The sequence below is a fragment of the Filicampus tigris genome, chromosome 5 (assembly GCF_054856515.1).
Source record: "Filicampus tigris isolate MCC_2025a chromosome 5, RoL_Ftig_1.0, whole genome shotgun sequence".
In the NCBI taxonomy this organism is placed as follows: Eukaryota; Metazoa; Chordata; class Actinopteri; order Syngnathiformes; family Syngnathidae; genus Filicampus; species Filicampus tigris.
The window spans coordinates 16,478,816-16,502,134 of NC_141221.1; the positions used below are offsets into that span (position 1 = coordinate 16,478,816).

The following is a 23,319-nucleotide window of genomic DNA, read 5'->3' on the forward strand; positions in this document are numbered from 1 at the left end:
TGTTTCAAAGTAGGGTTTTAAACTAGGGTTAGGGTTTTAAAAGTAGGGCTTGAAAAGTAGGAATTTAAACTAGGGTTTAGTGTTTCAAAGTAAGGTTTCAAATTAGTCCAGGTTTAAAGGGCCTTAAATTGCACTTCAAGGTATTTTTCATTATTAACAAAAAATAAATAAAAATACAACTTTGCCTTTATTTTATACGAACACTTTTGCTCATTAAATTATTTTAAGAAAACAAAATCCATGACGATCCGAATTGTGACTTATGTGCTCCGTTGAACCACTAGTGACTACCAAAGACAATCTCCTGGTACTCATGTGAGTAACCCACCCAAAAAATGTAATGTAATGTAAAATGTAAATTATTCATGAAAAATCAGTAACGCTTCACGATTGTGCGTGTCATCCTTGCGCAGGGAACCATGCTAATCTTCTCTGTACTGTTCCAATTTTAGTGTGTGTAACACCGAAGTGTCACTAAAGACTGGCAGGTCTTACAGCAGTATATAGCTTACCATCTGCACGCTACATGGATTCACGGGGCCAATTTACGACTAAGACAGGCACCAAACTTACACTTCCATTGAAGACAATTACGTCAACACGATCCATTAAAAGACCTAACATCTGTAAAGAGACTCTGAAGCTACATTGACTTTAGCGTGGTCACGCATTAGCGGACCGAATGCTATTTGCCAAAGGCGAGGGGCCTGATGGGAAATATATGTAAATTGCATTCTAAACACAGAGACCTGATTAGCTGTCCTCGACATGACTTCCATGTTTGAGCCCGTCGTATCTTTGTTGTTAAATATAATTTGATCGCTTACTAATTCTTAACGGTTCTTTTTTGTAGTTCGAAAACTGTGAGTCCGTTTACTTTATTAATCAATAAAAATGTTTTTACAACAAAACGTGTTGCCAGAGCTTGGATGTGCAACATGATATGATTCTAACAGTTCCAGTTGTTTTCCTTTTCGCTCGTACGACGCCTTTGTTCAGTTGAACATTTTAAAATATGTCATCAGTCGCTCCTGTACCAACTACTTGAACTTTTTGATGAGATTGGCGTCGGGTTCACCCGCTAGCCACCACATCTTTTATTTTTTGTTTTTTTAGCTAGCCGACCACGGTGACGCAAGGCTGCCCTCTTGTGGCGATTTTGAGGACGCTTCAAGAAGAGAGCCGAGAGAGAAACGCGCAGGCTCCTCCTCTAGATAGATATAGATTTTTGTGTAATAATGAAAACAGTGTTACTTGTGTAAAACTGCTGTACACCTACAGTACATAAAGGCAAAAACAACTGGCAAACGTCGGCCATTTGGACGATAAAATTGGCCAATTTTCCCCCTTAGTCATGATATGACAATAGCATTTTTTCACAGCTATTTAAATAATTAAAAATATACATTTTTAATATTTTTAACCCTTACTTGCATTAATTATGATTTAATGTTATTATTTAAAATATAAATATATTTTTTAGATGAATTAATATAGGCGAAATAGCTGTCCACTGTAGTGACCGCTTTGCATGAAAGGGTTAAAACCGTTTAATTATCCAAAAAGCAGTAGGAATAAGTTATTCATACCTCCTTATTGTTCCAACCTCATTATTTTATGTAATCAATGCAGTAAGTGTTTGGACTTATCATCAACCTTTTTTCCATGACAATGGATACATTAATTGCAACTTGTGTCCACGAGTATAGTGAAGCTGCGCGCAGCACTCAAGGATGACGTTGGCACATCAGGGTGAAGTTCATGCACTTCTTCTGTCTCGTCTTCCCTACTTCCGGAAATACGCCGTAGCAAACCTGCTGTGTAGTGGTTTGCTGGGATGCTTTTATTTTGAAGGCGGGGAAGTGTGAAGGAGGGGAAGTGTGGAAAATAAGGAAGTTGTTGACTGCGACTTCTGGCCGTCTGTTGGACCCAAATAATTATACATACAATACTACAAATCCAACCCTGGGGCTCGCAATGCAAATAAGCACACTCCTACTGGCGCATTTGAAGCATGTCCACAGAGGGTTTGAATTGTAAATTAGCCAGTTAATGATCTTTAAAAAAGCATCTGCCGTTAGCATCTCTCCCGCTGCGACGTCAGTCACGGACGCTTTTTTTGGGGGGGGGGCTGACAACGTTTATGAATATGGATGGATGGTCGCGGCCGGAAAGGCAAAAAAGGGTCAAGTGCCCAGCTCTGGCAATATGGATCAAATTTTCTATCCCGGTGATGGTAGCTATCCCTATAAACTGTTTTTCTTGGGTTCTAATGAATGCAAAAGCCTCCCAGTTTGATGCACACTTCTGACTAGGGCTGGGCAATTCAATTGTGATGTTAATTTTGGCTTCCCTTGATCTCCAAAACATTACAATCGAAGGAGGACAATTAAAGTGCTGAAAAGTGCGGGGAGTGTGCAGGTTCCTGACATTATGAAAGCACCGTGAATGCAACGTTACTTGCTAGCAAGCGTGTGACGTTATGTGATTCTGCTGTCCTTAAGCGTGCTTTAAGCTGTTTTAACACTCCAGTTGGAGTTTACTCAAAAACTTAACACACAACAAAAATGATTACACACATCCTGTATTTAAATACAAGACATGTTTTGTTTTTAAAACATCACTAGTGATAATGCTAAAGTCAATGTAAAATCCAATTGACATGCTAATAGAAAATTAGTATCGACTTCGGGTGTGATATTCGTTCAAATAATGAGTATTCACACACATACGCTGTGGAAACACATACGCACAGATTACATAACAACACTCACAAGCACATTCTTTCCTTACTGTGAAAAACGACTTCTATTAATAGAGGTCAATCACACTGTTTTTCTTCTACTCTTCTTGTTTCATTGAGTGTACGCTTTGTCTTTTCGAGTTATTGTTAAAATGAATTTTTCAAGGAATTTTACTTCCCTCAAAATTCAAGATTACAAAGATCCAAGGATTTTTTTTTTTGGTCATCCCAACAGAAATTCCAACATGATATGGCATGAAATACGATATCCGAGGTCCCTGGTTAGCCCGAACCAAGACTTGTGAAAATAGAGATAGAACAGTAAAATAAGATCAAATACACCCAACAACGACGTAACGATTTGAATATGTACAAAGACACAGGGCATCAAAGGTGTGGCTGCAGCAGAATGATAATGCAAGAGGCTTGAATTTCACGTGATTTTTACATTTTCAAATGAACTTGTACAACATTCCCAGGAAGTCATAATGTCTCTCTCACTATTGGTAAGCTCTTTTTAGAACAGGCCCTCAAGCTACTTGTAGTCCTTGCGGGCAACCATGTTGGTAATAATTTTCTAGGTTAAGCCATAACATAATCAAATGAGTGCAGTGAACCCCGGCTTACTTACCGCTTGCTCAACTCGTGTGTGTTCTCATGTGTGTCACCATGTCTGACTTTCGGGAGAACGTTTGACCACAAGTTGAGCAACTTGAGTCCTTTTCTCCGATATGTGATCTTATGTGTCTCTCCAAGTTTGACTTTCGAGATACGGTTTTACAACAAATTGAACAACTAAAGGGTTTTTCTCCAGCGTGTAATTTCATGTGTGCTTCCATGTTGCCTTTGCGAGAGAATGTTTGGCCACAAGTTGAGCAACTAAAGGGTTTTTCTCCTGTGTGCGACCTCATGTGTGTCAGCAAGCTTGGCTTTCCAGATAATTTTTTACCACAAGTTGAGCAACTAAAAGGTTTCTCTCCCGTATGTGATCTCATGTGTCTCTCCAAGTTTCGCTTTCGAGGGAATGTTTTGCAACATATTGCACAATTAAAAGGTTTTTCTCCTGTGTGTGATTTCATGTGTCTCTCCAGGTTTGTCCTTCGAGAGAATGTTTGACCACACGTTGAGCAATTAAAGGGTTTTTCGCCTGTATGTGCCGTCTGGTGTGCTACCAGTTGACGTTTTTGAGAGAATAACTTACCGCAAGTTGCGCAACTAAAGGGTTTTTCTCCTGTCATTTCTCTTTTGTGTGATATCAGGTGTCTCTCCAAGTTTGACTTTCGAGAGAATGTTTGATCACAAATTGAGCAACTAAAGGGTTTTTCCCCGGTGTGTAACCTCATGTGCGACACCATGTTTTCCTTTCGAGAGAAAGTCTGACCACAAGTTGAGCATAAAAAGGGTTTTTCTCCAGTGTGTGTTCTCATGTGGTTTTCCAGACTTCCTTTTCGAGACCACGTTGCACTGCAAACTGAGCAACTAAAGGGTTTCTCTCCTGAGTGTGTTCTTGTGTGCCCAGTAGTATGTTGATTTTTAGCAATGTTTTTGACACAAACTGAGCCGGTTAAACATTCTTGCAACATTTGTGAAGTTTCCTCATTGCCAAGAGTTGTCTCCCCATCTGAGCATTTCGACTGTTTATCATCACCTTCACAGTCTGCGTCACTCCTCAAAGGTTCTTCCATGTCATCGCTATCTGACAGTGGGGCAGAGAGGTCAGCTAGTGGTGGTCCTCCACTTTGGTCTCCACTTGGACTGTCATGAAGAAGCTGTGGCCCTCCGGGTGGTTCTGCTTTGTCATTGTCACTTTTCACAGACACAACAGTCTGTGGTAACATGATGATATCAGCCTCCTCCTCTTCTTCTTTCACATGGGGGGGCTGTGGACCTTCGTCTTCATTTTTAACATTCCCAAGGATTGCGGCCTTCTCAGAAAATTTTGATTGTTTGTCGTCACGTTCACCGTCTGTGTCACTCCGCAAACGTTGTTCCAAATCGTCACTGTCTGACAACGAAGCTAAAGGGTTGTCAAGTAGTTGTCCTCCACAGTGGTCTCCACTTGGGCTGCCATGATGAAACTGTGAGCACTCGCGTGCTTCGTCTTCGGTCTTCACAGAGACAACTGTCAGTGACAACATGCTCATGTCAGCCTCCTCCCCTTCCTCCTTCACATTGGGAAGCTCTGTATCCTCTTCTTCCTCCTTCACGTGGGTGGGCTGTGGATCCCCTTGCTCCAAGCAGGAGCTCAGCCTCTGCGACTGAGGGAGAAACTGAAGCTCTGAGCAACACGTTGAGCAATTAAAAGGTTTTTCTCCTGTGTGTGACTTCATGTATGTCACTAAGCTTACCATTTTAGAGAATGTTTGACCACAGGTTGAGCAACTAAAGGGTTTTTCTCCTGTGTGTGACCTCATGTGTCTCTCCAAGTTTGACTTTTGAGAGAATGTTTGACCACAAGTTGAGCATAAAAAGGGGTTTTCTCCAGTGTGTGTTCTTATGTGGTTTTCCAGACTTCCTTTTCGAGACCATGTTGCACTGCAAACTGGGCAACTAAAGGGTTTCTCTCCTGAGTGCGTTCTCGTGCGTCCAATAGTATGTGGATTTTCATCACCATCACTGCGTACCAGTGGTGCAAAGAGGCTGTCTGGCGGTGGTCCTCCACAGTGGTCTCCACTTGGACTGCCATGATGAAGCTGTGACTGATCGAAGAGTTCAGCTTGGTCATCTTCACTTTTCACGGAGACAACAAGCAGCGGCAACATGCTGATGTCAGCCTCCTCCTCTTCATCCTTCACGTGAGAGGACTGTGGCTCTTTCTCTTCCTCTTTCATTTGGAAAGTCCGCTGACCCTCTTGTTCTTCTTTGACGTGAGGTGGCTGTGGATCCTCTGGCTCCAAACTGGAGCTCACCCCCTGTGACTCAGGGGGAAGCTCTTCCTGACAACCAATCAGCTGCTGGATGTCTATAGGACACAAACAGTCGGTTACGTTTCAATAACTACTGCCAAACATTCGACCGTTTTTCTATCAAAACAACATTGTCATTGTGTGTTGCAGTGGGAAACTTTCCTTGCACAGTCAACATTTTGCATCGTTTTATAACCTTCATAACCTCAGTGATCCATGGACAAGAGAACAGCTCCACCCTATGAGTAATTTGGCTGCAAAACCATCAGATTGATGATAACTTGTTTTACGAGGTGTTTTTGTAGTTACAACGTCCGTTTTGTTATTGGTTTGGTTTCCTGTTTTCCCTTGGGAGACATGTTCAGTAAAGTCTTTTGTGATACACCTCCCGCGTCTCCTTACCTTCAGCACCACACATCGATAGTTTATACACATTTAACTTTAATTCAGTGATTCTTGCCATGCATTCGTTGTTTCATGCAACGTACAACCAGTTATGAGGAACACAGACAACGTCTTTAAAAAATACGGCTGACACGTAATTATTGCAAATATGAGTCGGTAACCCGATTCCGAATGTTATTTTACTAGCAATGGTAGTCTCTTCACTGAGAGTCCATTTGCTGAATTAATGAATGAAACCGTTAAAAATAGACATGTGACCCGACCTTGGATGTGCAACACGATATGGTTCTTGCCAACAGCTTCCAGTTGATTGCTTAGTCGCTCGTACGACGCCATTGTTCAATTCGACAATTTAAATCGCGGTATTACCTAAGATAACGGCTTCTGTTTATTTTTTAATAAATTCAACTAGAGTTCCCCTGCTCGCCGTCACATCGTCTTACTGCGTTTTTGTGTCATCATGAGAATACGCCGCCATTTTGTTTCCTTCGATAGTGACTTTCGAGCTGGTGGACGTTCACGGTAACACAAGGTTGCCCTCTGGCGGTGGTTTTGCGGACACTGCAAGAAGAGCGCCGAGAAAGAAAGACAAATGAAGGCTTATTACAGTACCGTATTTGCAACCTCCACTACCAAAAGTGTGTAGTATTATAGTGTAGTAGTATAAGTGTAATATTGTTAAATAAATAATCAAATGTACAATTAAAGTGCAATCACAGATACAATTATTTCATGATGCACAGAACATGAGCAACAAAATAAAACGAATAGGGAGAAAAAAATTTTTTGTACGAAAACAAATTGCTGCCACACCAGAAAATTTCATATCACGTTATTACATGAAAGTTGCCACGTTTTAACATCAGTATATTGGCATTAAAGCATGAAAAACGTGAAAATCATGTAAGACAAAAAATATCATGTTAAAATTATCATTAAAATATTTATTTGCAGATAGACAACAACGCAATATACTGTACAGGGTGTTCCAAAAGTCTTGGGCACATTTGAAGTCCCCATATCTCCTTAACAATGAATGGATAAAGTAAGATAAAAGTTGTGCCATTTTTAAGCTAATTACATTAAGTTTTTTGTAAGGCTATTGATTTTTTAAATTTCTTTTCAGACCCATTAATGGCGTTCACTCAACCAGAAAAGGCGTTTTGTGTGCTTGAATTTGCAAAAACTGAATCATGGACTGTTGTTCAACGTGCATTTCGCGGAAAATTCGGAAAGGAGCCACCAGAGAGAAAGTCCATAGTGAGATGGCATGGTAAATTCATAACGGATGGGTTCTTGTGCCCAGGAGCCTCAGGGTTAGACCGTTTCTGAACATAACACTGCCAGACAGATGGATTGGACGGTTTGGGCAGAATGATCACGATCTCATGTCCTGGCCACCCAGATCTCACACCATGCGATTTCTTTTTGTGGGAATTTGTGAAAGGATTGGTGTATGTGCCCCCTATTACAAGAGACGTGGATGAGCTGAAGGCATGAATAACAGAAGCTGTTGCAACCATTGACAATGCAATGCTGGGAGGCGTTTGGCAAGAATTTGACTATCGGCTCGATGTGTGTCGTGTGACCAATGGTGCTGACATTGAACATCTTTGAACATTCCATGTAAAAATTGAGATAACAAGATTTCTGAATTTACCGGATGCGTTTTTATATTCTTAATAGTTTCCGAGATATTCAATGTAAAAATGTGCCCAAGACTTTTGGAACACCCTTTAAAATAACCAGTAACATTGGAAGAAAGTGTGCAGGTGAGACCAGAAAACATACAATTGTCTTCCCCAAGTCACTCATGGAGCCAACTGATGTCAATAATGTGTGGATTTCTACCTGAGAAAAAATGCTTGAGAATGCTTTTATTGCAAGTATGTGCATTAACTGACATGTTATTTCAACACACATTTTGTGATCGGAATCGGATCAATGATCGGTTTAATTTAAACTTAATGGATGTTGATCAGCCACAAAAAACCTGATTGGGTAAAATCTAGTATTTTTCTTGGGCAAATATTAATGCAAAAACCTACAAGATTGGGACACGCTTCTGAAATCCCAAATTTGCCCAAATGGCTTTTAATCATGTTACTAAATGACAATGAACATGATAATTGTTTCTCACAATAAGTCACAAGGTAGTAAGCAGACAAACATCAATTTGCAACAATGTATTTCTATCAATCTCTGCATGGCCACTTCTACGATGTTCCGAAGAAATCACAATGTCCCGTCGTTGGTGGTAAGCTCTTTTCAAAACCGGGCCTCAGGCTACTCGTGTTTCTTGGGGGCCGGCGGGCACCATGTTGGTAACCCCAAAACCACAACAGCCCATCTTATTCACTGTTAGTGTCACATTTCTTGCTGTGAAATCTGTCCTCGGCTATTTGCCAAAAAAACGAACCTATTCCCATATTTCTGGGTTCTTCCTATAACGCTCTAAGAAGCCACAAGATGACATTTTTTGTGTGTCCATGTGTGTTGTTGAAGAGGGTCACATGAGCATAGCTCTCCGCCACTAACTGAGCAACTAAAAGTGTTTTTTCTCACGTGTGCGTTCTCATGTGCGATACCATGTTTAGCTTTCGAGAGAATGTTTTACCACAAGTTGAGCAACTGAAGGGTTTTTCTCCAGTGTGTAACCTCATGTGTGTCACCATGTTAGGCTTTCGAGAGAATGTTTGACCACACGTTGAGCAACTAAAAGGTTTTTCTCCCGTGTGCATTCTCATGTGTAACACCATGTGTGACTTGTGAGAGAACGTTTTAGCGCACAATGAGCAATGAAAGGGTCTTTCTCCTGTGTGGGTTCTCATGTGTCTTACCATACTTGGCTTTTGTGTGAATGTTTTACTACAAATTGAGCAACTAAAGGGTTTTTCTCCTGTGTGTATTCTCATGTGTAATACCACATGTGATTTATGAGAAAATGTTTTATCACACAACGGGCAACAAAATGGTTTTTCTCCTGTGTGTGTCCTCATGTGTTTTTCCATGTTTGGCTTCAGCGTGAATCTTTTACGACAAATTGAACAACAAAAGGGTTTTTCTCCGGTGTGTGTTCTCATGTGTAATTCCACATGTTCCTTTCGAGAGAATGCTTTAGCACAAACTGAGCAACGAAACGGGTTTCCTCCAGTGTGTGATCTCATGTGTGTCACCATAGTTTCCTTGTGAGAGAATGTTTTACCACATGTTGAGCAACTAAAGGGTTTTTCCCCTGTGTGTTTTCGCATGTGCTTTTCCAGACTTCTTTTTCGAGACAATGTTGTACCGCAAACTGAGCAACGAAAGGGGTTTTCTCCAGTCTGTTGTTTTTTAGCACAAACTGCGTGGCTAAAGCATTTTGTAAGCATTTGTGAAGTTTCCATGTTGCCAATTGTTTCTTTTTCAAAGCAATTCAGCTGTTTGCCGTCACCTTCACAATCTGCGTCGCTTCTCAAAGCTTGTTCCATGTCGTCGCTGTCTGTCAGTGGAGCCAAGAGGTCGTGTGCTGGTGGTCCTCCACAGTGGTCCCCACTTGGGCTGTCATGATGAAGCTGTGACCACTCGAATGGTTCATCTTCGTCATCTTCACTCTTCACTAGAACAACAGTCAGTGGCAGTTTGGCAATGTCAGCCTCCTCCTCTTCCTCTTTAATGAGGGGGAACGGTGGATCTTCCTCTTCCTCTTTAATTTGAAGGTGCTGCAGATCCTCTGCTTGCACTTTAACGTAGGGCGACTGTAGATCATCTTCATCCTCTTTGACGTGGGGGTGCTGTGGATCCTCTCGCTTCGAAGTGGAGCTCAACCCCTGCAGCTGAGGGGGAAACGCTTCCTGACAATCAATCGCCTGCTCGCCATCTGCAGGACACACAAGTCACATGGCAATTTTGTTACTCCAACTACAAAGCAACATTGTGACTGAAGCGACATGTGTTGATGTGTTCTGTGGGGCGACAATAGAAGGATTTCCTATGCACCTGCGGCAAGTGAATGTAGCCCTAAGGCCAATAATCGGAGGGAATGCAGCAGAATGCGATCCGAGGGACTCGGACGTGCGTGTGTTGCAATTTGCATGTGTTCCACCTCCAGTAAGTATGGTGTTCTGGCCACGAGATTACTCTGTGCCAAAATCGTAGACAAAAAAGCCGCACTGTAAGCGGTCCGTTGAATCATGAGTCAAACAGCAGGCTTCAATCGAAAAGGTCCGACGTGAATGAATGAATAATGGTCACATTAGGAAAGCCATGCGCATTTCGGGTGGTACTTACGTTGTTTTAAGTAACTGTCAATTTTTAAAACTATAATAACGTTCTCCGAATATATTTTTAATACATGCTACATAAGGTTAAAGTAGTCAATATTTAATGGCATTTAAGTGGAAGGAAAGGAAATAATTAAAAATATATATTGTGGAAAAAGTCTTGGAAACGTTTGCCCTAATCGCTGAGCAAACCTGACCTAAACAAATGCATTCATTTTATTCCTGATATTTTACTATGCATGTTATTCCCTTTACTTGATTGATTCATTAATGAAAATGTAAACAAAAAAAACAGAATAGCAGTGGGCATGTTTGACAGACCTTGGATGTACAACATGATGTGATTCTGGCCAGCAGCTTCCAGTTGTTCTCCTTGTCGCTTGCACGACGCCATTGTTCTTCTGAACAGTACAAATATGTTGAGTTGCTATCGCTACAACTAGTTCAACTTTTTGATTTTCCACGGGATTTCAACTTGTCGCTGTCGTCTTTTTCCCTTGATTTTGCCACGCCAACTTCCGCTTCTTTCTTCTTCGATGGTGGCTTTGCGGCACCACGCTATCTCACGGCTGCCATCTTGCGGCGGTATTGGAGAAAATTTAAGTCAAAACAAGGACAAAAAAAAACAACAACAAAAAACTTGATATGTCATGAAATTGATACATCTGAATGAATTTTTCCTGGGCTTCAAGGTTGTTTGTGCCTTTTCCCCTAGGAATATTCATTAGTTAAAAAGACTATTTGGATTTGGGCAATGTTAAAAGTCATGTCATCTTCCAAACCGCTTATCCTATATAGGGTCGCGGGGAGTTGCTGGAGCCTATCCCAGCCGTCAATGGGCGAAGGCAGACTACACCCCGAACTGGTCGCCAGCCAGTCGCAGGGCACACATAGACACTGTCACTGAGCGGGAATCAATCCCACGCTGCCCGCACACAACTCAGGCGTGTGTACCACTACACTATCAGCGGACCTTCAATGTTAAAAGTATAATAAGGAAATCATATACTTATGTTAATTTAATTATACATTTGTTCAAGGGGAAGCCAACCCCCAAATTTTCTTTGCAAGAATATGTTATATGCAGTCCCCACGATCTTTCTCATGTTCTGTACTGCCCAACCTGGCATACACATCATCATAAAGTCTAAACTGGCATACACATCATCATAAAGTGTAAGATTCTGGCAACAAAAGTGAGTACACCCCTAAGTGAAAAAGTCATGCTGCCGAGCAATATTGGAGGGACGTCCACTTCGCGTAAACCTTTTGCCTTGTTTTCTCCACTTGATGATGACGTTTGCATGACGTCTCCTCTCAGGAACATTCTGGATATTTTGTCAGGAACATTTGCCACTCAGACAAAACAAACACAAATCATCAGAAAGACAACATTAATATTTGTTTTTATATTTTTACTAAATGTGCTATTACAAGTTTCAAGTGACAAAACATTTACAGCTTGCTTTTATAATTTTTTAATTTTAGTTTTCATTTATTCAACATGCCTTAGAACTATATTGTTTTTCTAATATGCAGTACAAGTCAAAAGTTTGGAGACACTTTCCAATTCAGATGGTCTCAAACAAATGAAGAGGTCAAGAACCTCAAGCAATTAACTCCTGATAATGCACAGCCGTGAACTGAGAGTCGTTCCAGGTCATAAAGCATCATCCACATCACAAAGCTGACTGAGAAAATACCAAGATGTGCAAAGCTGTCATCTGGGCAAACAGTGGCTACTTTAAAGCATCGTAATTTTACATCAATATTTCTTCATAATGTCGATGACTAAAGTATTAATCTACAAAGAAGGGAAATTTTATATAATGGAAAAAAAACCACTTACTTGCATGTTTGCAAACCTTTGACTGATACTGTATTGCACATTAAAGCAGTGACAATTTACGTACAGAAAGACAAAGGCAGATCATGTCATTTTGAGAACATATGTGCATAACTGTACACTTTCAAAACTCAGCACTCTACTGTGCAAGCAAACACTGCAAATATTTGAAATAGTTCATACGCTGAGCATGAAATTATACTTTGAACCTTCGAGGCCCTCATCCTGGCTGAAGTATGCGAAAACATGAATTTGTGTCCAGTTTTGGGACTGTCCCGTGTATAGTTGCTTCCTTTCCGCTTTAAGGCCATCCCAGTATGCCGACCATTTTCAGAAACGGGGTTGACCCGACACGTGTGGTCAAAGGGAGAGGTTTTCTCCTGTGTGAGTTCTCATGTGTGACACCATGTTTGTCTTTCGAGAGAATGCCGTGCCGCAAACTGAGCAACTGAAGGGTTTTTCTCCTGTGTGTGTTCTCATGTGCCTTGCCATACTTGGCCTTCTAGAGAATGTTTTATCGCACAATGAGCAACAAAACGGTCTTTCTCCAGTGTGTGTCTTCATGTGTCTTTCCATGGTTGGCTTTTGAGAGAATGTTTTAGCACAAATTGTGCAACGATAGGCTTTTTCTCCTGTGTGTATTTTCATGTGTAATAGGAGGCTTGAATCATGAGAGAAGGTTTTCCTGCAAGTTGAGCAACTGAAGGGTTTTTCTCCAGTGTGTATTCTCATGTGCGCTTCCAGATGTTGCTTCCGGGAGAATGTTTTACCACACGTTAAGCAAAGAAAGGGTCTTTCTCCTGTGTGTGTTCTCATATGTATTACTAGGTATATTTCAAGAGAGAAAGCTTTACCACAAGTTAAGCAACTGAAGGGTTTTTCTCCACTGTGCGTTCTCATGTGTTTTACCAAGTGTGACTTTTGAGGGAACGTTTTCCCACAAACGGAGCAACCAAAGGGTTTTACACCTGTATGCATTGTCATGTGTGTTGACATGTGCTCCTTTTGAGAGAAGGTTTTACCACAAACTAAGCAACCAAAGGGTTTTTCTCCTGTGTGTGTTCTCATGTGTTTCACTACATCTGCCTTTTGAGAGAATGTTTTTCCACAAGTTGAGCAACTTATAGGTTTTTCTCCGGTGTGTGTTCTCATGTGTACTTGTAGGGATAGTTTGCGAGCAAATGATTTACCACAAGTTGTGCAACAAAAGTTTTTTTCTTTAGTATGTGTTGTCATGTGTTTTCCCATGTCTGACTTTTGAGAGAACGTTTTCCCACAAACTGAGCAACAAAAAGGTTTTTCACCTGTATGTATTGTCATGTGGGATGACATATGCCCCTTTTGAGAGAATGTTTTGCCACAAACTGTGCAAGAAAAGGGTTTTTCTCCAGTATGTGTTCTCATGTGCATTGACACACTCTCCTTCCGAGAAAAGGTTTTACCACAAACTGAGCAACTGAAGGGTTTTTCCCCGGTGTGTATTCTCATGTGCTTTACCATGTTGGTCTGCTGAGAGAATGTTTTACCACAAGTTGAACAACTAACATTTTTTTCTCCGGTGTGTGTTGTCATGTGTTTTAGCATGCGTGGCTTCCGAGAGAATGTTTTACCACAAAATGAGCAACAAAAGGGTTTTTCTTCAGTGTGTGTTTTTGTGTGCACAGCTGGATGTTGTTTTTTAGCAACGCTTTTGTCACAAACTGAGCTGGAAAAACATTTTTTAAACATTTGTGAAGTGTTAGTATTGCCAAGAATTGTCTCCTCCTTGGAGCATTTCAAATGTTTCTCATCACCTTCACAGTCTGTGTCGCTCCTCCCAGGTTCTTCCGTGCGGTCGCTGTGTGACCGTGGAGCTAAGAGGTCGTCTGGTGGTGGTTCTCCACTTTGGTCTCCCCTTGGGCTGTCATGATGAAGCTGTGACCACTCGGGTGGCTTGTGTTCGTCATCTTCGCTTTTCACAGAGACAACAATTAGTGGCAACATGCTGATGTTACCCTCCTCCTCTTCCTCTTTCATGTGGAAGGGCTGTGAATCCTCCTCTTCCTCTTTGACATGAAAGGACTGTCGATGGTCTTCTTCTTTAACATGGATGGGCTGTGAATCCTCTTCTTCGTCTTTAAGGTGGGCGGGATGTGGATCCTCTTGCTCCAAAGTGGAGCTCAACCCATGTGGCGGAGTGGGAAGCTCTTCCTGATGGCCACTCAGGCGCTGGGCGCCTGCACGACACAAAAAAGTCAGTTATGTTACTATAACTACTGCCATCCAGGTGCCGATTTTGCTAACAAAACATAATTGCCATTGTGTGGTAGATTAGGAAACCTAATGACATAATGGTGGACAGCCTCAGTCAGATATAGTCGAATTTCTTTTGCGTCTCGTGTCATCTTACACACCGCTTATCCTGTACAGAGTCGCGGGGAGGTGCTGGAGCTTATCCCAGCTGACTGTGGGCGAAAGGCGGACCACACCCTGAACTGGCCAGTCGCCAGCCAGTCGCAGGGCACACACACACACAGACACAGCCACTGAGTGGGAACCGATTCCACGGTGCCAGCACACAACTCAGGCCGGTGTACCGCTACACCATCATCAGCGACCCCTAATTTCTTTTGCTTTTATGAAAATCATCAATTCCCAAATATCAGCATTGTTGAACCGGGCAGTGACAGCTTTAGCTTTGAACTTTGTATTTTGTGCTCTCGCAAACGGGAAGACGCGCAGACACTTCCGGGTATGCCTATGCACACAGAGTTCGCCACCAGTGGCTTTCAGGCAAGTTATCATTTCAATTAAATTGGCGGAAAATGTGTGCGGAAGACAGGAGGTCTGTGGTTTTGAAATCGCTCCCGGCATTTTTTTATTCACTATATTGGGGTTTGCGTCTGTATCCTCCGGCCATGAGTTTGACTCCCGGATTAAGTGATGAAACTTAGATGATGATGTAAAATATCGTCTGCAAGTGATGTGCACAGAACCCCCCCCCCCTTGCAGGCTGTCAGAGGAAGGTTCAGGTGTTGATTTCGCCGTTGCTTATTGATATTCGCTTATCGTTATGCATTGTAGTTTTCTCTTGTAATTGCTAGAGCACTGTAAATGAAGCTTCTTTACCTCAATTGTGGGTCTTCATTAAAAACAAACACGAAATTGGATCATTTCTCATAAAAAGTAGGATTTCCAGTGTACTTGGGACAGGTCATGGCCAACTCTAGACAATGTGACCCCGGTCGACCCTTGGGTCTGGCACTAGCTGCTAGCCCCACCACCAGCTGCCAGCACCGAAACTAGTTGCTAGCCAAACCACCACTGCTACCAGCGACGCCCAGGACCGAGCCTCCAACGGTGAAGCTAGCAACAAAACCGAGAGACACAAAATGCCACCGAGAAAAGCGGAGGGCAAAGCTGATGAGGAGCTTGTGTCGCTGACACAGGTGAACGAACTGCTTCAGAAGCAAAAGGATATGTATATAACTCTTTTACGACAGCAACAGGACAATTTTAAAAGTTTTGTGTTAGTGCTAGAACGTCTTGGTTACTTTTTATCTAATGGCTGATCAAACACAAATATCCATTTGCATTGTATTTTATTCGTAATTGTCTTACTGTTATTGTACTGTGCGCATTACTGCCCTTATTTAAGTCATTATTGAAAATGTGGCACACAGAAGACCAGCGCGCGGGCAGACACGAGGACGGATATTGATTGAACAATGTTACTATACTGCCATGCAGATGACAATTTCTCGAACAAAACAATGTTGTCATTGTGTGATAGATTAGTTAACTTTTAGTGTAACAGGAACGTAAGACACATGTGAAACGTGGAAAGTTTTGACCTAATGGTTGCATACACGACTATCCACTTGCGTTGTCTTTTATTCCCCGTTGTATTAGTTATTTTTTCTATGCATATTACTCCGTTTATTTGATTCTGTATTGAACATGTGAAACGCAGAAGAGCAGGGGACGTGGCCAGGTAGACATTGGCTGTACAACACGATAGGATTCTCACCAACAGCTTCCAGTTGTTGTCCTCGTCGCTCGCACGACGCCATTGTTTTGTTGAAGAGTTCAAATATGTTGTAGGTCGTGACCGAACCAACTAGTTCAACTTATTCCACTGGATTTCACCTGCTTCTGTCGTCTTTTCAGTCCGTTTTTGCGTCGCTTTACAGCCACGCCACCTCGCAGCTTTTTCTCCTTCGGTGGCATTTTTACAGCAGGTGAGCACCCACGGTAACACACGGCTGCCATCCTGCGGCGGTAATTGAAGACGCTTCGAGTGAGGAACCGGGAAAGAAGTTGAAACGTTGGGATGAATGTATTGTATTAAGTTCTGATCATAATTCACATATTTTTAGTTGTTTGCTCTCTTCACTATTGCGATGAGTTAAAGGGGGAGGTCAAATTTCATGAACAGGCATGTATGCATGCATGGTATGACAAAGATTATTTTTCTTTTACTTCTTGAAGGTTTTCATTACTCATGACCATAAACTCATGTATTTAAAAGTCCTTTCGGAATGAAATAATGGCCAAATAAACCAGAGCAAAATGTGCATATTTAAAGTACAACAATCAAGAAATTACAAAAACTTAAGGATAAACAATTTAACTTGGTAAGAGAATCTCCATTAACAGTCCAGCGGGCAGACTTCACTCCAATCCAGTCTGTCAAATGAAGCTTTTTTGTATAACGGTGGTAAATTTATGGCATCCTTAAAGTAACTCACCACCACGCAGCCACTCAAATCTAAGCTGCTGGCAACAAAAGTGAGAACACCCCTAAGTGAAAAAATCATGCTGCCCAGCAATATAGGAGTGACTTCCACTTCTTGGAAACCTTTTGCCTTCTTTTCTCCACTTGATGATGACGGATGAAGTTGCCAACCACTGCCATCTCCTCTCGGGAACATTCAGACAAACCAAACACAAACCAACACTAATATTGTCTTGATATTTTCTCTATGTGACTAGTTCCAAGAGACAAAACATTTACAGCCATTTTACGTTTTTGTTTTGGTTTACTCACCACGTCCTGGAACGATGATGCTGTTGTAATATATAGTGCGTTAATGTGGTAACTGTTTATTTATAGAATGACACATTACAAGAAGTAAGATGTAATTTTGGGAACATATGTGCATAACTGTGCAGTCGAATTCAAACTCAGCACCCTACTGTGCAAGCAAACACTGCTGATATTTGAAATATTTCGTACATGAATATACTTTGAACCTTCCAGGCCCCTCATCCTGGCTGACGTATGCGAAAACGTGTCCAGTTTTGGGACTGTCTTGTGTGTGGCTGTGTTTTATATTTCCTCGCTAACCACTTATTCATTTGCTCTTATAGTTGCTTCCGTTCCACTTTAACGCCATCCCAGTATGCCGACCATTTTCAGAAACGGGGTTGACCCGACACGTGTCGTCAAAGAGAGTGGTTTTCTCCAGTGTGTTTTCTCATGTGTGACACCATGTCTGGCTTTCGAGAGAATCTTTTATCACACCATGAACAGCTAAAGGGTTTTTCTCCCGTGTGTGTTCTCACGTGCCTTACCAAGTTTGTCTTTTGAGCGAATGCTTTACCACAAGTTATGCAACTGAAGGGTTTTTCTCCAGCGTGTAATCTCATGTGTGACACCATGTTTTTCTTTCGAGCAAATGTTTTAGAGCACAAGGAGCAAGAAAAGGGTCTTTCTCCAGTGTGTGTTCTCATGTGTGACACCATGTCTGGTTTTTGGTTGAACGTTTTACTACAAATAGTGCAACAAAAGGGTTTTTCTCCTGTATGTATTTTCATGTGTAATGCTAGACTTGATTTATGAAAGAGGGTTTTACCACAAATTGAGCAACTGAAGGCTTTGTCTTCTGTGTGTGTTGCCATGTGTACTGCGAGGTATTTTTTGCAAGTGAACGCTTTACCACAAGTTAGGCAATGAAAGGGTTTTTCTCCAGTGTGTGCTCGCATGTGTATTATTAGGTAGAATTGACGAGAGAATTCCTTGCCACAAGTAGAGCAACAAAAGGGTTTTTCACCTGCGTGTGTTTTCATGTGTTTCACCAAGCTTGACTTTTGAGGGAATGTTTTCCCACAAACTGAGCAACCAAAAGGTTTTACGCCTGTATGCATTGCCATGTGCGATGACATATGCTCCTTTCGAGAGAATGTTTTACCACAAACTGAGCAACCAAAGGGTTTTTCTCCTGTGTGGGTTATCATGTGTTTTGCCTTCTGTGACTTTTGAGCAAATGTTTTACCACAAATTGAGCAACTAACAGGTTTTTCTCCAGTGTGTGTCCTCATGTGTACTCGTAGAGATAGTTTGCGAGAGAATGTTTTACCACATGTTGCGCAACAAAAGTTTTTTTCCTCAGAGTGTACGATTGTGTGTTTTACCATGTCTGACTTTTGAGAGAAGGTTTTCCCACAAACGGAGCAACTAAAGGGCTTTTCGCCGGTGTGTGTTGCCATGTGTGATGACATATGCTCCTTTCGAGAGAATAATTTACCGCAAACAGAACAACAAAAGGGTTTTTCTCCTGTGTGTGTTCTCATGTGCAATGGCACATGCTCCTTCCGAGAGAATGCTTTACCACAAACCGAGCAACAGAAGGGTTTTTCCCCGGTGTGTGTTCTCATGTGTTTTACCATGTTGGTCTGCTGAGAGAATGTTTTACCACAAGTTGAACAACTAACAGTTTTCTCTTCAGGATGTGTTTTCAGGTGTTTTACCATGTCTGACTTTCGAGAGAATGTTAGACCACAAACAGAGCAACAAAAATGTTTTCCATCCATATGTGTTTTCATGTGTGATGACGCGTGCTCCTTTCGACTGAATGTTTTACTACACACTGAGCAGCAAAAGGGTTTTTCTCCTGTGTGTGTTCTCATGTGCTTTCTCATGTTTGTCTGCCGCGAGAATGTTTTACCACAAGTTGAACAAGTAACAGGTTTTTCTCCAGCGTGTGTTCTCGTGTGCCCGATTGTATGTCGTTTTTTAGCAACGCCGTTGACACAAACTGAGTTGGTTAAACACTTTTTGGGTGAAGTTTCTTCCTCGGAGCATTCCCACTCTTTGTTGTCACCTTCACAGTCTGTGTCGCTCCTCAAAGATTCGTCCGTGTCGCCGCTGTCTGACCGTGGAGCTAAGAAGTCATCTGGTGGTTGTCCTCCACGCTGGTCTCCACTTGGACTGCCACAACGATTACGCTGTGACCGCTCTGGGGTTTCTTTATCGTCGTCTTTGTTTTTTACAGAGACACTAGTCAGGGGCAACATGCTGACGTCAGCCTTCTCCTCTTCCTCCTTAACAAGGGGGGGCTGTGGCTCCTCCCCTTCCTCCTTAACACGAGGGAACTGTAGATCCTTCAATTCCCCTTTAATTTGGAGGGTCTCTGTATCCTCTTCTTCCACTTTAAGGTGGGTGGGCTGTGGATCCTCCTCCTCCAAACTGGAGCTCCCTCCCTGCGACAGAGAGAGAAGCGCTTCCTGATGACCAATCAGCTGCTGGCCGCCTGCAGGAGAGAAACAAGTCAGTTACAGTGGCTGAAATGAGTGTTTAACATATCACCAGTTTTCTTACTTAATTAATTGCCAATGAGGCTGAAATGATGAGGTCTGCATTTTGGGTGGGTTTGCGAGTGTCCGAATTAAGTGCTCGCTGAGCCTGCAGATATGATTGTATCTTAAAATGTTGGGCATTATTCAAATCTCCAGGGACAGACCGAATATCGGCGCCAATATTCGGTCCAGCTTGACAAATATAGGCCTTGGCCTTTTTTAAAAAATCTGATGGACAATAATAAATTAATTTAAAACTCTGTTGAAATTAAAACAAAGACACGTGAAAGTTTAACTTTTCTATCATTTTGACATTTTAATTTGGAAGACTTCAGTGTCTGTTGAAATCTATATGGAACTATTTTTTTTTAACTTCATTTCATTTCAAGACATGCTTACGATCCTGGGTGTTCCCTGAACTCGGAAGCTATCCGACTCCGAGGTGCTCATGATGGCCATCTCTGTTTTCTTCTCTACGCATGCGCGGGTGGAGGACTCGCGGCGCGACTAGCTCCCTTTGGGCGCCTGCATGACATCATCTTAATTTACACGTTGTGATTCGTCGCCTCACAAATGTTTTTCGTATGCTCAGCTGGCAATTTGTGCGTAGTGACCATTTGTAGTCATGGAAGCGAGAGTTATACTGACAAAACAATGCACTCACACATTTTTGATTTGTATTCACAAGGAAACATTTCACACCCCCAATTTTGATTCGTACTCACAAGAAAAAAAAATCACTCACACATTTTTGATTTGTATTCACAAGGAAATATTTCACACTCCCAATTTTGATTCGTACTCACAAGAAAAAAAAATAAAACGCTCAGATTTGATTTGTACTCACATGGAAATAATTAAAACACAAATTATTACTATTACGGATACGAATCGTTAATCACGCATGTCTTTTTAACATCTATCTTACTCCATGTTAGTCCGTCCTTTTTAACTCATTCAGTGCCAAGGACATATTTATAAATCTTGGGATTGAATGAGTAAATCAATCAATATTTATTTAACTCATTCACTGCCAAGGAGATATTTATTTGTCTTTTCACAGTCCAGCCATTTAATCCCAGGAATTTATGTGTATATTTTTAAATATTTTTCAAACGTTAGGGTAAAAGAGGGTCTGTAAATGTCTGGCATTGAATGAGTTAAAAGACTTGTCGTCCTACGTCCGTCCACAAAAAGGGCCCAGCTTTACGTCTTGGAAATGTTTTACCTAATTACCGAGCCACCACGAGTATCCACATGCATTCGTTTTATTCCTGTCATTTTTTTATGCTTATGGGTACATTTATTAATTAAATGGAAAGTAGAAAAGCAGTGGACATGTGGACAGACCTTGGATGTGATTCTCGCCAACAGCATGCAGTTGTTCTCCTTGTCGCTCGCACGACGCCATTGTTCTGTTGACCAGTTTGAATACGTTTTAAGTCGGTACCGCTCCTCCTACTTCAATTCTTTGGTGTTGTTTTCGACTGGAATTCACTTGGTCGCCGTTGCCTTTCCTCCGTTTTTGTCTAATTTTGTAGTCACGCTAACTTCTGCCTTTTTCTTATTTCTTCGATGGTGGCTTAACGGCAGGTTAGCATCCAAGGTATCGCACGGCTGCCATCAAGCGGCGGTATTGGTGACACCTCTGAGAAGAGCTTAGAAAGAACTTTATGTAATGCGTCATGAAATTGCTGAATCTGAATAAATTTTCTTGAGCTGTAAGTGTTATGTGTCACGTATGCACACTGTGCTGCATACGGTGCTGGAAATAACCTTTCACGGGCTTTAAAAAAAGCTTTAGTTTCAAACGTTCTTTGTTGACAGCACGTGTTTTGACAACAACAATAACCCTAATGAAAATCGTTTTAAGATTGAGCAAGTTACAACTTCATAATTTCAACGTCCATGAATTACCTTTGATGAGAGTGTCACCGCTACCAACATGGCCGCCGTGCGGCGCTGCTACAGCGCGCTGTCGTTTTATATCTGTGGTTGCGGCACAAGTTAGTTGTTTTTCGTTGTGTTGAAGTGTTGCACCGTGGGACGTTGTATAACCGTTGTTTGCTGGAATTATGGCCGGATGGAGTCTCTTGATAAACAGTTTCTGACTCTGTAGATATGTTTTTAAATAGTGCGTGCTGGTTGGCTGCTATCCATTTTCCCGGTTGCCATACATATAGAGTGTATTTTGTAACATGACACCACACATGAGAATACACACTGGAGAAAAACCCCATAGTTGCTCAACTTGTGGTAAAACATTCTCTCGAAAGCTAAACATGGAAACACACATGAGAACCCACACAGGTGAAAAACCCTTTCATTGCTCAGTTTGCGGAGAAAGATTCACTCGAAAGCCCAACATGGTCAAACACATGAAAATGCACACAGGAGAAAAACCCTATAGTTGCTCAACTTGTGGTAAAGCATTCTCTCATAAGCCATACATAATGTCACACATGCTAATACACACAAGGGAAAAACCCTTTTGTTGTTCGATTTGTGACAAAAGATTCGCTCTAAATTCATTCATTATCCATACCGCTTATCCTCACAAGGGTCGCGGGCGTGCTGGAGCCTATCCCAGCTGTCTTTGGGCAGTAGGCGGGGGACACCCTGAATTGGTTGCCAGCCAATCGCAGGGCACACAGAGACAAACATCCGCACTCACAATCACACCTAGGGGCAATTTAGAGAGTCCAATCAATTTACCATGCATGTTTTGGAATGTGGGAGGAAACCGGAGAACCCAGAGGAAACCCACGCAGGCACGGGGAGAACATGCAAACTCGACATAGGGAGGCCGGAGCCGGGATCGAACCCACGACCTCTGAACTGTGAGGCGGACGTGCTAACCAGTCAACCACCGTGCCGCCCGCTCTAAATTCAAACTTGATAAAGCACACGAGAACGCACACAGGAGAAAAACCTTTCAATTGCTCGATGTGTGATAAAACATTCTCTCATAAGCCCCACATGTTATCGCACATGCGAACACACACAGGAGAAAAACCATTTGCTTGCCCAATTTGTGGTAAAAGATTCATTTTAAAGTCAAATATGATAAAACACACGAGAACACACAGGAAAGAAAAGCCCTTTTCCTGCTCAATTTGGTAAAAATGTAGCTTTAAAGTCCAACTTGATACAACACATGAGAACACACACAGGAGAAAAATCTTTGTGCTACTTGTTGTGTGATAAAAGATTTTTTGTCAAGTCACGCATGGTATCACACATGATGATACACACATAGGAGAAAAACCTTTTAGTTGCTCAGCTGGTGGGGCAAGATTCTCGTAGGTCCACTTTGACTGCACACATGCGGACACACAACAAAGGAGATTAAATGTTTTACAGTTGTGCCTCATAATGCAGCGGCATCTGAAGGAAACCATGTATAAGCACTTTGAGTTGCATTTTTATGTATGAAAAGTGCTATATAAATAAAATGTGATTGATTGATTGATTTTATTGAACTTTTTTCTTCTGAGAGGCTCTCTTTTGCTGTGCTTTGACCTGAAACAAGATTTACCAACATTGTGCCCGAAACCACCAGTTAGCCCCAAGGTGGACATGTTCTGAAAATAGCTT

General features: G+C 41.9%; 2 protein-coding genes, 1 non-coding gene and 1 pseudogene across 4 annotated transcripts; all 4 read right to left on the bottom strand.

Annotated features, from left to right (window-relative positions):
* Positions 1 to 368: 368 nt before the first annotated feature.
* On the bottom strand, positions 369 to 475 carry LOC147147524 (U6 spliceosomal RNA). The gene has a single exon (XR_015087007.1). It is a non-coding gene; the product is annotated as a U6 spliceosomal RNA (small nuclear RNA).
* Positions 476 to 4,463: 3,988 nt separating this feature from the next.
* On the bottom strand, positions 4,464 to 11,308 carry LOC147147525 (uncharacterized). Its single transcript, XM_086030238.1, has 4 exons — positions 10,638 to 11,308; positions 9,488 to 9,913; positions 4,707 to 5,705; positions 4,464 to 4,549 (listed from the first exon to the last, which is right to left on the bottom strand). Exons 1-4 carry the CDS (start codon positions 10,708 to 10,710, stop codon positions 4,464 to 4,466), a joined length of 1,584 nt encoding a protein of 527 aa, XP_085886364.1. The 5' UTR covers positions 10,711 to 11,308.
* A 1,726-nt stretch (positions 11,309 to 13,034) lies between these two features.
* LOC147147526 (uncharacterized) lies at positions 13,035 to 16,346 on the bottom strand (annotated as a pseudogene). The gene is made up of 2 exons (XR_015086722.1): positions 16,172 to 16,346; positions 13,035 to 14,378 (listed from the first exon to the last, which is right to left on the bottom strand). The product of XR_015086722.1 is annotated as an uncharacterized LOC147147526 (transcript).
* An 876-nt stretch (positions 16,347 to 17,222) lies between these two features.
* Positions 17,223 to 21,339, bottom strand: LOC147147527 (uncharacterized). Its single transcript, XM_086029855.1, has 2 exons — positions 21,073 to 21,339; positions 17,223 to 19,676 (listed from the first exon to the last, which is right to left on the bottom strand). Exons 1-2 carry the CDS (start codon positions 21,131 to 21,133, stop codon positions 17,590 to 17,592), a joined length of 2,148 nt encoding a protein of 715 aa, XP_085885981.1. The 5' UTR covers positions 21,134 to 21,339; the 3' UTR covers positions 17,223 to 17,589.
* Between the last annotated feature and the right edge of the window lie 1,980 nt (positions 21,340 to 23,319).